The sequence below is a fragment of the Euwallacea fornicatus genome, chromosome 8 (genome assembly GCF_040115645.1).
Source record: "Euwallacea fornicatus isolate EFF26 chromosome 8, ASM4011564v1, whole genome shotgun sequence".
NCBI lineage: Eukaryota > Metazoa > Arthropoda > Insecta > Coleoptera > Curculionidae > Euwallacea > Euwallacea fornicatus.
Genome location: NC_089548.1, coordinates 182,567 through 196,972, shown reverse-complemented (window position 1 = coordinate 196,972; position 14,406 = coordinate 182,567). Strand labels below are relative to the sequence as shown.

Below are 14,406 nucleotides of genomic sequence, written 5' to 3'. Positions count from 1 at the left end.
AAATGTGTATTACAAACTATAGTAAGTGAAACTTGTTTTCAAGTTTAACTAACAGTCAATTTTCATAAAAGTCGAGAATCTGACCAATACCAATTCTCTATTCTAACATTTTATAGAAATTAGCTTGCAGCTAAAGTTGGTAGTACAAGTTGACTTCAATACCAATAGGTAATATAACAGATCAATCTGGCGGACAAACAATAAGGCACCAATGGTCTGCTAGCGTAGCTCTATAAAAACTAATAATTTGACCAATTCTAGACTTGAATGAAAAATGTTTCTAATGAAATTAACTTACAGTTAACAGCACATTCATAATTTGGCCCTTAATCATTGATCTATGTGACATGAAATCTTTTTTGAAGTGTTAAATTTGAAGTCATGCGATATAAAATTTAGAAAACTCGTTCAAGTTGTTATCATTTTGCTGTAATACATTTTGAAAGTCTGTTTGCAGTCCACAAATTTTTATATATGGGAAAGCTCTTTTCAAAGTAAGTGAAATAAGTTTTTACAAAAGTTTGCGGTGTATTAAGACCGACACCAATAGTAAGTGATGGCATTAACTTATCCCTTCGACAGTTAAAAATCCGATTGCAAACTAGCAATACCAACATTTTTTTTAGCAGTATGGAAGTAACCTTCGTTAAACATACTAATTCATACAATGTGTACCATTGTAAAACTTTGCACCCGGCTTATTTTAAACTTCTGTAAAAATATTAGAAATTGCTGTGACACATCTATTTCGTTTTTGAGGGGGACACATTTTAGTTTTAAATGCCGAATCACCAAAATAACCCTCTTTGTGGGGGTGCATTCAACTTTAAAATCTTAAGTGCGCTATAGATCGAGTAACACTTTATTTGAAAGATTTTGAATTCTGATTCTTAACATTTTATAAGTTAAAATTTTTTTTGCAAAAATAATTTCATAATATGCACTTTATCTCAAAATTTTGTCGTCGCAAAATAATTAGTGAAAATTGAGTGCTCCAAGTTTAGTGAGATTGGATTCTGCAATAAGCGTACTAATAGCTCATTATAGGTTTTCTATGACGCCATGTAAGGGTGAGTAGCCAGACCAAGCATCGGGGGATAGAGGAAACCTGTCCCCGTCTAGCAGCTAGTGCTGTGTATGATACTTATGTGACGTCATCAGTCAGGACGAATTGACGTCACAAACGATGAAATACTGATGCACTTTTTTAAGATTTTTTTCACTTCTAAAGGCAGGGACTGAATAAAAAAGATAATACATATTTTTGAGATAAGAAAGACCATTCCGAACATGCTCTTAAAACTTTGGATGCCAAAAGATTCCGTGAGCACGGATTTATTATTCGAACTCGCTTACTTTAATTTTCGATGATGGAAAAGGAAATGAAAATATTCATTTAAAGCTAATATAAAAAACGTATGTATAAAGCATTGTAAAAGCAGCTATTTACTTTTCACTGTTTAAAGTATGTTATTTCTTCTGAAGATTGAACAACAAATAATAAAAAGAGGCTTATTTAACTCTTTATTTAAATCTTCATTATACAAAAGTAAAAAATATCTACACATGCGTTAATGTAATATGATTAGTTCACTCAAGTTCATTTTCTGTCATCGCCAATTCAGAGCCTCTCAATTGCTGGTTCCACCCTTTGTCAGCATTCTCGGTTTCACGCATCTCTGCTTTCCAACCAGTTTGAGACATGTTTATGGCTCCAACTTTTTCAGCGTCAGTTTTTACTGGCTCTTTGATATCAATGTTTACTGCATTTGGAGCTGCAGTTGCAGCTTCAGAAATGTCGTTTTCTAATTTGTTATTGGCAGTCGTAGAAATCCGCTCTTTAACAAGTTCAAGCATCTTTTTCTTAGTTTCTTCTTGCCTCTTTGCTACTGACATGGTATTCTCAGTAGTTCCTTTAGACTCTTCATCAGCTGACCTGTATGCAGCGCCATAGGTTGCAGGAGCCTTATAGCTTGGAGAAGACACAGCATAAACTGGAGCTGGTACACTGTAAGCGGATTCTGGAGCAGCATAAGTTGGAGGTAGGGCTGGGGCACTGTAAGATGGTGCTGGGGCACTGTAGGATGGGGTTGGAGCGGTGTAAGATGGTGCTGGGGCACTGTAAGATGGGGTTGGAGCGGTGTAAGATGGAGCTGGGGCGCTATATGAAGAAGCAGCCGTACTGTAAGATGGAGCTGAAACTGGTGCGCTATAAGACGGAGCTGGGGCTGGCGCGCTATAAGACGGAGCTGGGGCTGGCGCGCTATAAGACGGAGCTGGGGCTGGCGCGCTATAAGACGGAGCTGGGGCTGGCGCGCTATAAGACGGAGTTGGGGCTGGCGCGCTATAAGACGGAGCTGGGGCTGGCGCGCTATAAGACGGAGCTGGGGCTGGCGCGCTATAAGACGGAGCTGGGGCTGGCGCGCTATAAGACGGAGCTGGGGCTGGCGCGCTATATGATGGGGCAGGAGCTGGAACATGATAGGCTGGTGCGCTGTAGGAGGCAGGAGCGGGTGCACTGTAGGTTGAAGTTGAAGCTGGAGCTTGATAAGACGGACCGTTATAGGAAGAAGATGTAGAACTATAAGCTGGGGCGCTGTAAGAGGTTGCTGAAGCACTGTATGATGGAGCTGGAGCGCTGTAAGTTGAAGCTGGGGCAGGTGCGCTATAGGTTGAAGTTGGAGCACTATATAATGGAGCTGGAGTACTATAAGCTGGTGCTGGGGCAGGTGCTGTATAGGCTGGAGCTGGAGCTGGTGCACTGTAAGATGAAGCTGGAGCTGATGCACTGTAAGATGGAGCTGGAGCGTTATATGTTGGAGCTGGCGAGTTGTATGATGGAGCTGGAGCATTGTAAGATGGAGTTGGAGCGCTGTATGACGGAGCTGGAACACTATAAGCTGGAGCACTATATGAAGGAGCTGGAACGCTGTATGATGGAGCTGGAGCACTGTAGGCTGGTGTTGATGCAGGTGCACTATAAGTGGGAGCACTGTAAGATGGAGCTGGTGCACTGTAGGCTGAGGCAACAGGAGCACTGTAACTTGCTAGAGTTTTGTATGATAGAGCTGGAGCGGCATATGTGGTAGTTTTGTAGGCTGGAGCAATTGGAGCAGCATAACTTGATGCGGCTCCATAGGTGGCTGGTGTTTTATAAGCTGGTGATTGGGAATATGAACCGTATGAGTAAGGCCTTTCGTACCCAGAGGCAGATCTGTACGCACCACCATATCCAGGACCACCTCCAACGCCATGAGCATATCCTGCCAAATTTGGTTGACAAGTAATTACAAGACCACTGTGGTGTTTCTTGTTTTCGGCGGGTTCAAAAGTGACTGGAGAACCATAGGACTGCGCGCCTGCGGCACCGTAGGCACTGGCGTGGGACGGCGCACCAAAACCATTATATGGTGCTACGACACCATAATTTGGAGCACCGTAACTACCATAACCACCGCCGCCAGCTTTTCTCATCAAACCAGAATCTTCTTCTATTTCTTCATCGGAAGCGGCAAAGTTTGCTCTTGCCATAGGGATTGGGCCTTGCTCCAGACTTTCTAGATCCTCTTCAGCTTCTCTATAAGAACTGTAAGACGACGGTGCCGAATGGGTAGCAGTATAGGGCTTTGGAGCTGGGGCTGGACTCGAATATGTAGGTTTGGGTTGTTCGTAAGATGAAGATGGAGTAGAAGCTGGTACAGAGTATGAGCTGGGGCTAGGTGCCGCTTGCACTGGCGCCTGTCCTTGGTACGATGAACTTGGAACAGACGGTGGATACGGAGCATCATAGGTGGATTTGGTTGCAGGCTCGCACAGTTGATACGGCTTGTGATATGGGTCACTGGGTTTTATCTCCACACAAAATGTGGTTGTTGTGGATTTCTTGGCTCTTTTGTTATCACTAATTTCAGAGTTTACATCTCCAACTATTAGATCAGTCGTCTCAGATTTCAAAGTCTTTACTTGAGGAACTTCAGGTTCTGTGGGCTTCAGGATCTCAGCACATAACGCCAAATTTATTGTGAATGTACACAAGACACAAAAAGTTAAGACTTGCATCTTGTGCTCAATGTGAAGACTGTTAGTGTACTATGAGCTATAGTCCGGCATTTCGGGTATTTATAGTGGTCGGTCAAAAAAAGCAAACGTAGCTAATCACTAGCGATTTAAATTGGTGACCTGATTTAGTTGTTAGGTGGATGTTTATATATATTGTTATTTCAATATAAAATGTTACTGATTTCGTTTCACACTGAGATGAATAGTTTAAGGATCTTTAGGGATTCTGGCATTCGACAGAAACTTTTTAGTTTATAATCTTCATAGAGTCGTTTGCCGATAAGCCGAGTGATACAAAGAAAACATCTGGAAATACACATTCCACAAATTTCATAATCTTAATATTAAAAATATTTCTTTAGTAAAATATGAAAATTTATTAAATTAGTACAAAATGGCCTTACAAAAATCTTCTAGCCGCTAATCGTAAGTTCAGCAACTAACAACTACTTCAGTCTTCATTGGGATCTACTTTTCTTCTTTTTTCAGTATTCTCGACTTTTTCTTTTATGATTAGTTTCTTCGTCTTATCATGCTCGTTCAATTTCTCTATTGTATTATGCATTCGTTCGGTCGTTTCAAACAATACCATTGAAGTAGATTGTTCATCAGCTTCAGTTAAGTTCATCACACTTTTCTCAGTATTAGTTTGAGATTTTTCTTTACCGTCGAAATTACTATCTCCACTCATTTTTCCTGATTTTTTCTCACCTGGTGTATCTAAAGCACTTTCCCGACTTTCTGGATTATTTTTCTCTAATTTCCAAGAGACTTTAACATCTGGCATCAACTTCGGTTGGACGATGTGATTCGTTGAAGTCTGCAAATCTGTGACTTTGCCCTCTGAGGAAAGTTGAGAGGGAAGAACTGCAATTTTCATTGCAGGAATTTCTGCCTTGTAGTCGTCCGCAGGAACAACCCAAAGCGGCTCTGGTAGAATTTCAGTACTTAGCTGACTCCCATATACGCTTCTACTTTGGATCATAGGGACATAAAGACTTTGGCCGCAATTACAGTAATTTTCCCTGACAGAATGCAAAGGACACATTAAGTAGTAGAAATCGCCAAGCGAAAAATTTAACATGAAAACTGCTAGTAATAGAGGAGTTTTAGCTAACATTTTAGATCCGTCGTTAGGTAGCTACGTATGGAATTTTCAGTAAATCGATGAGTATTTTATATGGTAAATTGAAGGTTTATTTTAAATTTGAAGTGTAATAACCGAGGAGGCAACGGTTGAGTTTTATAAATAATTAGTTTATGTCGTAGGACGCGTTAATTATTCGGCATTTCATGCATTTCGCGTAATTCCTTATTTTGTGCATTAAACGTGGTCCTAATTAAGTAGTTCAAAAGGTAGTACCTGCCGACTGATATTTGCTTATTTTCAAATGTTGTGCGAGCTTGCTAAATGCGATCAGCTCAAAATGGAGCAAATGACTACGTATGTATGTCGCAGTGTTTGCACTTCAATTGTGCAACAAGAAAATCAGCAATGATTGAATTAATGACGGAAATATGTTCAAATGTGAGTGATTTGGTTATTTTCAAAATTGGCAAAGAATTCATTAAAAATGTGTAGTTATCAAAAAGTTTGCGTAGGAATTCAGTTTTTTTATTTTTATTCTTAGGTAAAACATGTTTCTATGATTGCTAAAAAATATATATGTTTTATTGAGAACTGATATTAGTATTATTAATCCTACTCAAAGTTCCAAAAAACGGATTCCTAAATTGCTGATGTTTCCTTTTTGTGTAATGAGATTTTGTCGGAATTGAGTCGCTAATGTACTCGTAGCACCGAATTTATTGACCGCAGCAAATAATACATGGACCCCTTACAACAAGTATTACAACACATTTAGAATTTTCATGAACCCAATATTTCAAAAAAATGCTTAAACACGTATGGTTTTATTTTTAGATAGGTATTGTTCAATGTATTATTTTTTTATTCAAATTTTTCACGCCTGTTCCACTATTCTCACTAACTTTTGATTTTTAAATTGCAAGGTACTCACGATAGTATAGAAAATTGAAGATAACTCGATGAAGGATACAACAGCATACTCAGAACTAAAATTGGATCTATAGTAAAAAAAATAGAACAAAGTCCATATCATAAAAAAGATTAAAAGTTTAGATCTTTATTTCGTAGATTGGCAAACTATTCTCATTTCACTTTGAGAAAAACTGAAAAAAGAATAAGATGTAGAAATACCAAATTGTCTTGAATGTAAAAACTTTTTATATATAAATAATTTTGGTGTTCATAGAATTCATTAATAGTTGAATTCAGTTGTTACGCATCTATCGTAATTAGAATATAAAAAAAAATGATTGTTTATCTGAAAAGCAAAAAATTGATTTTTTTTTGGGGTATGGAGATCTCAAAAGAACTTACGAAGAAGTGACCAGACCGATTTAATCGAGATCTATTAGTTAAAATATAGTTTGGTGGATAGAAAAAACAAACTGGAAATGTAAAAGCTGCTCCAAAATGCGGAAAACCTCGCAAAAGAAGTGGTGGCGATGGAAAATTAGACATTTTATTATCTATCGCAGAAAATCCCATATTACTTACCAGCTAACCTGTCTGTGAATGCGGTGTATCTAAAAAATTAGTAAGAAATTTGTTAAGGCAAAAAAAAATTAATCCATATAAAATTTCCGTTATCCAAGAGTTGACGTCTGAAGATTTTGTTTGCACGATGAAATTTTGTAAATTGATGCAAGAAAAAGACATTTTGGATAATAGTTTTTTTCTTCTAGAATTTTATAATCAGATGAAGTAACTTTTTCCTTTAATGGATCAGTTGTTCAAAATAATTGTTGCTACTGGTCTACAGACAATTATCATTGGATGCAGAGGCTGCATACACACCATCCGCAAAACCTCAATGTAATGGATTGGTATAATCGGCCATAATTTCATCGATCCATATTTCATAGAGGGGAACAACACATCATACTTGCACTTATTGGAAAACGGAATTGTTTCACCAATCCTCACAGTTTTTTCCTAAAGAAAATATAAACAAGGAACCAATAATACTTTATTCCAATAAGAATGTGCACCACCACATTATGGTATGGCTGTGAGAAAGTACCTTAATGAAATTGCTCCAAGGAGAATGGATCGTTAGAAGAAGCGCAATAGAATTGCCGTCACGATCTCCAGATCCTATGCCCCATGACTTTTTTTTGTGGGTTCATCAGTTAAAAGGTTCCGTTTGCAAAAATTGACCCCAAAATTTAGATAATTTATGTTTTAAAATTCAAACAAAAGTAGAATTAATAATAGAAACAATACTATATAATTGCAAAAGAGTTCTAAGAACGACTGCGGCATTTCCAAATGGTTACTGAAGCCCAGTTTGAGCATTTAATGTAAAAATTTCAATTTTGTTTGATATAATAGTAAGTTGCTTTATTTTGTATCTAATAATTTTATTTTTAAGGAAACTGAAAATACAATTTTAGTCCTGAGTATACCATTATATCCCTTATTAAATTACCTTTCATTTGATATATTACATAAAGTACCTTTCCATTAAAAATAAAAAACTTATGGGGATAGATGCAAAGGGTTGAAAAATGTGAACATCGGAAATAATACATTGTTTTTTTTAAATAAAATTATACGTGTATAAGCCTTTTTTTAAAATTATGAGGTTTATGAAAGTTATAAACGTGTTACAATATTTTTTACAAACATTGAATCGCAAAATAAATAATAAAAATTACTTTATGCGACGCTCACGAGGTACCTAACGACGATATACAGAGTGTTTCATAATAATATGTGAAAAATTCAGAGATTGAACCTGTGGATAAGTTTTAGAAAAAATATTCATATAAACAAGGGTTCGTTTTAATTTTTTGTCTGCAATACAGGACTTTCCTAGTAAATCCGTTCAGGCATTAAACATTTTTTCATGTAAATTGAGGAGCGTAAAATAAATGTAGACACATCTTTTTAACGGAAGACAATATTTTCAATTTCATGTTTTTGGCGTCTCCATTGGCGTGTCCTCCAATATGTTAAATGAAAGATATGATACGTCACTGAGAAAAAAAAGAAATAATATTTTGAATACTCCACGTTTCTGTCGGAAAAGGTCTTGTGAATATTTATCATAATGTTAAACATTTTCACGAATCTTGAAAATATCGAAACTTTGGGGGGGTGGGGTGGAGTATTACGTATAGTATTGTAACTTTTGTTTTGGCAACACACTTTCTGCAACTTTTTGTTTCTCCGGAAATAATTTGGAATCAGGTAAGCCATAACCGACCCTATTATCAGTTCTGTCCAAGAATAAAAAGATACCAACTCTAGGAAGGCCGACACATACTGCAAACACTCAACCACGAAGTCCAAAAATAAATTTATTTTCCTTTAAATAAAACTCTCCGTATTTTGTTAAATTTGTTATTTCGGAAAAATAGGTAGAAATAGTAATTATCATGTAAGAGGAAGTCACCAATTTCTAAATCACTCTGAATATAAAGATTTTGTGACCATTTTTAAACTAATAAATTTTTCATTTTTAGACTAAAGTTCACATCGTGCGTTGGATGTGAACAGAATGAAATTATAACGGAAAACAGCCTGGAAGCAGTAAGAGAGATAGTGACCTACCTACGAAGTAACTAATTTTGTAGTGAGCCCTTGTTTTATTACTAATAATTAGTTTTTAATTATTTGCTACACTAGAAATAAGATATTCCATCATTCATCAAGAAATTTCTGCTAAATTATCCGAGTCCAAAATTTCATGAAGTAATGACAAATACGAAGCATTTAGTTTATGTAATTCTCCTGTCAATGTAACGCATGCATAAAAAATTATCGAGAACTTTCAACGCACTTGCTACATTATTCACGATTATTGCGCGCATTCAAGTCATGCATTTCGTGAATATCAACAAAATTATTATTGTCAGATAATAAAGAGAGAAGGAGTTAGGTGTTAGAAGCTGTATTTTATGAAACCGAAGCAAACGTGGTAGTAGCACTATCTAGCATGGGTTGTTATGTTTCTACTTTTGTATTTGCCGTCATACATAAACATCATTTTTTAGGCATTTAGTTGGCATCACGTTTTTGCTCGTATTTATCGATATTTTTCTAGCACATCAATCATTATTTTTATCAACACGCAAGCCAGTTTCAACGGAAAGTACAACAATAAGACAGATGGGTTAGTATATGCCAGACTTACCCATATCTTGATATGGCGAGTTTTAAAACGCTCAATTTATTTTTTTTCATGGGAAAAAAGGAAACTATAAAAGCAATAACATGACAAAATTATATTTCTTTAAACTCATTTATAAGTAACTTTTGGCAAATTCTAGAACCCATTTAAATTTATTCCTATAATGGCTCAAGAAAAATAAGAGTTTTCTATGCACCTAAATAGAAATCTAATGAAATTTTAGAGGTATTCTGAAATTTTAAACAGCTTTTTTAACACTTTTTAGATATCAGAGTTATAAGAAATGGCTGGTTATTTAGAGAAGAAGGCGTTGCTCACCAAGATGTAGTAGGTGAGATAGTAGCAGCTATTGTTAGCGGCAAGTAAAATTATTTGAAAAACGAAAAACGGTACTTAATCTTTCTTTAATTCAGGATCTTCACGAACGGTTCATAGTATGCTGGAGGCGGGATGGAGTTTAGAAGCATCTCAAGCACTGTACAATTTCCTTAGCAGACTCAAGCAGCCACTAATTCCGATATCAATCCAGTCATTGGTTTTAGGTAACTAAGCTAAGCAACAGTTACTAAAACGTTACAAAAATCGAGGTCAATTATGAAATTAAACTTTTTTAAAACCGATTTAGATAACAACAACGATAACGTAAACCCAGAGGTGGTGGCGGCCGACGTTCTAGGTCTAATTAGAGAAGACTTGTCTGAGAGACATATAAGACTAATAGGACTAATTCTGCACCTATTGGATAGCAGTATGAAATTATCTCCAGCTGACGAGTTGCGAGGACATATGTTGCCGGTTTCCATGTTGCCGATATTTTTTAACGTTGAGGTTGTAAAATTTTTTCTCGTTGCGTATCAATTATTTTTTTAAACTAATTATTGTGAAAAATTATTTTCAGAATTACCATTTTATGCACGAGTGGAGGCGAATTTTATCAATTTTCGTGGAATTGATACGGCAAGCACCGAATGTACTGGAAATAAGAGATCCTGAGGTTGCCTTCTAAAAATGTTGATTTTGTTTAATAACTTATTTTGTCTGCCACTATATTTCAGTAGTCCGCCTGTAAACTTGAAAAGGGTTGTATCAAATACGTGCAATATTTCAATATTAATCTTTTTACGAGGCCAAAGAAAATGTAATTAGATTGCAAATTTTCTAGGCCACGCAAATTTCACTGAACTTAAATAACCTCTTATTAATACTGCCTTCGGTGCGTCAACACACAAGGAACGTTTCTATAATAATAACACATATCTAATTGCATCTTCAGCAACCTTGTTACTAACCCACAGGGGAATTAAGTAGGTATATCGAGACTAAAATATTTATTGACTTTGTATTAGGTACGCGTACAAATGGAAATTACAACATGACATGTATTGGATTTAATACTTCTTAAAGTTTATCTCAACTCAACTTATATAAACACATTACTAACTTTCGTCAGCCCCGCCTGAATTATCCGGTCTGTCTCTATCTTTATTGCCTTTATCATCTCGACTATGCCTTCTCTTCTTTACTTTATATTTTTCCCAGTGTTTGTGATTTACTGTAGAAAAATCACTGCAATGATCTGCTAAGTCTTTCAAATATTTTGATAGCCTAAGCAATTCATCATCTCTACATCTGTAAACAATTATTAAAATTAATAGTTTTCAGTTTTATTTAGGCGCCTCCTACAACTTTGGCGACAAGATGTAAACAATTTTTTTAATAGTAATAATCTGAAATTTGATTATTTATCTATGTATTGAGATATTTATCTAAACTAAATGGTGAATTTGAAGAAATTGAAAGTTTTTGGGCTCACAATTTGCATAACTTTTGTGGTGTGTTTGCAATATCCTTACCTATTTATGTGTGCTTCCCGAAATGGTCGTATTCTTAATCCGTTTTTAGGATTCATAATAAAGTTTCTACGAATATCGTCAAACATGATTGTGTTTTTTGAACTAAATTGCTCAAACTTGCCCCATATAACACCCAGTGGCTTTACCTATAAAGATGTAAAGAATGGTTAAGAATTAATATAAAATAAGATATAGTTTCAAACATCTATTAGTGGTTAATTAATATCTCCTCCAGATTCCGAAAAAAATCATAACTTTTATCGAATTTAGATGCCTTGTATAATATGGTGTAAATTGCTTTATACAGGCTCACTTAGTAGAAATGGAATTATTAAATAAATATTAATAAAACTGCTGGCACAACTGAAAGAACATTAACGTTTGTACTTTTGTATATTAACAACCACAAAATTTTCCTCAAGAAATTTGTTTTCATGATGCAGTAACTATCCAACTAAGAACTAAGAATAATAAATTTATAATTACTTACATCGATTATTCCATATTTAGGAATGTGAACAGAAATCATGGCCAGAGAATCTAAGTAAAATGCAATTTTATAGTCGGGGTGCCTATCCACACCCAAAAGCTTCATTTTTTCAATTATCCATTTCATATTTGTAGCTGACCAAATTACTATGTCATAATCTGCATATGCACTAGTTAAAAATTCATGTAAATATGGTCTCATAAGTTCCACTCCTGTAAAAAATGTTATGATAGCTACTTGTTTATTTTAATATATCATTGAAGTTTGGCAAACCAGACTGGGCAGTTGTTCTGTGGTCAAACAATGTATAATCAATATCCAAGACAAGAAGCTTTTTATCAGGTCTCAATTCATTTAGAATCTTAACTTCATAATCTTTAACTCTCTTAGAAACTTTGTTAAGATAAATCTCTTGATTCTCTATTGCTATTTCTTCATCTACGAAAAAATACTAATTTTCAATTATTTTGCTCATTACTATAAAAATTCATAGACCTTCAATATCAAAGTCATTTACAACTTCAGGTAAACCTGTAGGGGCCGTCTTAGCTTCTTCAATGTCTTGTTCTAACGAACCCATCATCATAATTTTGAAGTTTGGTTTCAGCTTTAATGTTGCTATTCTGCATTCTTCATCTGATACTTTTCCTTTATTGTAAATAAATAAAAAAATATATTTAATTAACAAAGTAATTCTAGATCTTATAAAAGTAGTAGTCCTGATCAGGGTAGTGTGAGTCCAAATTTAAGTTTTAAATATCTTTTAATTATGAAAACTCAAAATAAACTATTGGACTAAACTATTTAGTACACGCAAAAATGTGTGAAATCAGGAACCTTTTATTTTCAAATTTAAGAGCTTCTGCCGCTCTGGTCGAACTGCGGTTTTATACAAGATTTCCCGCTTCAGATCAGCCACAGTATCGTTTTCGGACACATACACTTCGTATTCTTTTCCACTCCATTTGATTATAAGAGGAATTTTGCCTTCCATTGCTGAAAATATAATGTTTTCTCATAAATTTGAAGAATTTAAAAGCGGACGTTCGACCTGCAAACAAAAATTTGTGGTTATGAAGAAGAGGTGAGATGAAATCTGTCACTGTCAAAAAGATGGCCCATATTACGAAGTATTGACCAATAACAAAATAGAAATATTTCTTTCCTTTAATGGCAAATAGGCTTTTGTGTGACCTTGACCCAAATCATCTAACTTAACCTTAAAAAAGTCTAAACAAAGAACTGCCCCAAAAAACGGAATCTTTAAAAATATAGTATTTCTATACCTTTCCAATTCCTTTAATTATTGTGTAATTTATTATGGACCAAATAGATGATTTAACAGAGTCTAGCGGCGATGAGTATACCGGCATTTTAAAAAAATTTGTAGATGTACAAATCCCAGATGATTTTGATCCTAATTCTGTACCCCAAACAGGTACTTACATAGAAAATTAGTTCACCTTCGATCTGTTTAAATAATATATGAACGCATTTTCCTGTATTTCTCATCCAAACTTTGATTTATTTATCATTATTTGTGGAATCCATGTTATTTCACAAATATATTCAATAATTTTCTAATGTATTTGGCCACTTTGCATTTCATTCTAGGAGAAGAATATCTTCAACATGTGATTTATGAGAGGAACAAGAAATGTCCAAAATGTGTAAAAGCAGATATTGATATTTCCAAATACAGGAGTAACCAAACAGTTTTCTCCTATCAGGTTTGGATCTATTCCATTCAGTTCAAGTATAAAATTCTTCGTTTTAGTACCCTGGACTGCCAGTAGCCTTAGAAAAATTTTATCCCACTAAAACATGGCGAGATAAAGCCTTGCATGATTTTAATCAATTCAGGAATTTCCTAGCCAACACAGTCACAATTGATGAGCCAGGTCAAATCTTTTCAGCTGAAGTGTTTCGCCAAAGACTTAAAACCCCATCACCTCCAACTTTCTCAGAGCTCACATCATATTCACAAGCATCCAAAATTTTTATGCTACATTTAATTAACAATCATTTACAAGATTTTGATCCAGCCATTGGGATAACAGAAGCATTAGGAGTTTGGATATATGGAATATTAGCTTTGCTTGAAATGCCTTTAACACCTGACTGCTATGTAAAGATTAGGAATTTTGCAATAACATGTGGAAATATACGGTCTAAATTCTCAGAAGATGTTTCTAAACATATTGCCACACCATTAAATCTTTTTATTGGAATTATAACTACTGTTTACAATCAACAAGATATTGCTGATAATATCTAAGTGCCTATTTTGTATATTTCAATGTTATGGGGCATCAAGTGGATATAGTTGCCTAAGGACAATGTTAGGTCGTGTGGATGTGGAAATTGATTTAAATTAATACCTAAGTGTAGCATATTGGCAATGATAGTTTTTGAAGAAATTTAAGTTAGAAAAGTGTATATGTAGGTGTTATTCATGTAGAATTATCCACAGGAAATTATACGTAAGAAAAAGAAATTTGCATTTTCACTACAAATCCACAATTCCTGAAGCATGCCCTCTTAACTTTAAGCTAGGACAAAGGCAGGTGTGAGGCACAGGTAATAAAGTATTTTACATTAGTACTTCAACAACGGGTACATTTATTGGGATTTAAACGTCAAACTCACGTTTGCAGCACGAAAATAACTTCATTGATTTATTACGTATTAAGCGCTTTTTTAAAATTAAAATTAAAACATGAAAAGTACTAAATTTGATTATCTTATGTTCGCATGTGCAAATTAATCAATATTACAA

At 34.9% G+C, this 14,406-nt stretch overlaps 5 protein-coding genes across 7 annotated transcripts; 2 read left to right on the top strand and 3 right to left on the bottom strand.

Moving 5' to 3' along the window:
- Positions 1-371: 371 nt before the first annotated feature.
- On the top strand, positions 372-10,604 carry LOC136340842 (uncharacterized). The gene is made up of 6 exons (XM_066285237.1): positions 372-494; positions 8,617-8,711; positions 9,550-9,642; positions 9,698-9,826; positions 9,910-10,112; positions 10,183-10,604. The coding sequence occupies exons 1-6, from the start codon at positions 475-477 to the stop codon at positions 10,288-10,290; spliced, it is 648 nt and encodes a 215-aa protein (XP_066141334.1). The 5' UTR covers positions 372-474; the 3' UTR covers positions 10,291-10,604.
- Positions 1,512-4,115, bottom strand: LOC136340624 (uncharacterized). 2 transcript variants are annotated; one of them, XM_066284844.1, is made up of 2 exons: positions 3,033-4,115; positions 1,512-2,960 (listed from the first exon to the last, which is right to left on the bottom strand). In XM_066284844.1, the coding sequence occupies exons 1-2, from the start codon at positions 4,057-4,059 to the stop codon at positions 1,591-1,593; spliced, it is 2,397 nt and encodes a 798-aa protein (XP_066140941.1). In that variant the 5' UTR covers positions 4,060-4,115; the 3' UTR covers positions 1,512-1,590. The 2 variants fall into 2 exon arrangements, with proteins under 2 accessions (XP_066140941.1, XP_066140940.1); XM_066284843.1 differs by having other exon boundaries at positions 1,512-3,158; positions 3,225-4,115.
- On the bottom strand, positions 4,316-5,241 carry LOC136340843 (uncharacterized). The gene has a single exon (XM_066285238.1). It carries the CDS (start codon positions 5,177-5,179, stop codon positions 4,511-4,513), a length of 669 nt encoding a protein of 222 aa, XP_066141335.1. The 5' UTR covers positions 5,180-5,241; the 3' UTR covers positions 4,316-4,510.
- Positions 10,598-14,403, bottom strand: Ublcp1 (Ubiquitin-like domain-containing C-terminal domain phosphatase 1). 2 transcript variants are annotated; one of them, XM_066285216.1, is made up of 7 exons: positions 14,277-14,403; positions 12,465-12,623; positions 12,123-12,275; positions 11,901-12,065; positions 11,628-11,839; positions 11,138-11,283; positions 10,598-10,913 (listed from the first exon to the last, which is right to left on the bottom strand). In XM_066285216.1, exons 1-7 carry the CDS (start codon positions 14,299-14,301, stop codon positions 10,721-10,723), a joined length of 1,053 nt encoding a protein of 350 aa, XP_066141313.1. In that variant the 5' UTR covers positions 14,302-14,403; the 3' UTR covers positions 10,598-10,720. The 2 variants fall into 2 exon arrangements, with proteins under 2 accessions (XP_066141313.1, XP_066141314.1); XM_066285217.1 differs by lacking the exon at positions 14,277-14,403 and adding an exon at positions 12,679-12,810.
- Gem2 (Gemin 2) lies at positions 12,820-14,124 on the top strand. Its single transcript, XM_066285236.1, has 3 exons — positions 12,820-13,065; positions 13,242-13,357; positions 13,405-14,124. Exons 1-3 carry the CDS (start codon positions 12,948-12,950, stop codon positions 13,903-13,905), a joined length of 735 nt encoding a protein of 244 aa, XP_066141333.1. The 5' UTR covers positions 12,820-12,947; the 3' UTR covers positions 13,906-14,124.
- Positions 14,404-14,406: the final 3 nt, after the last annotated feature.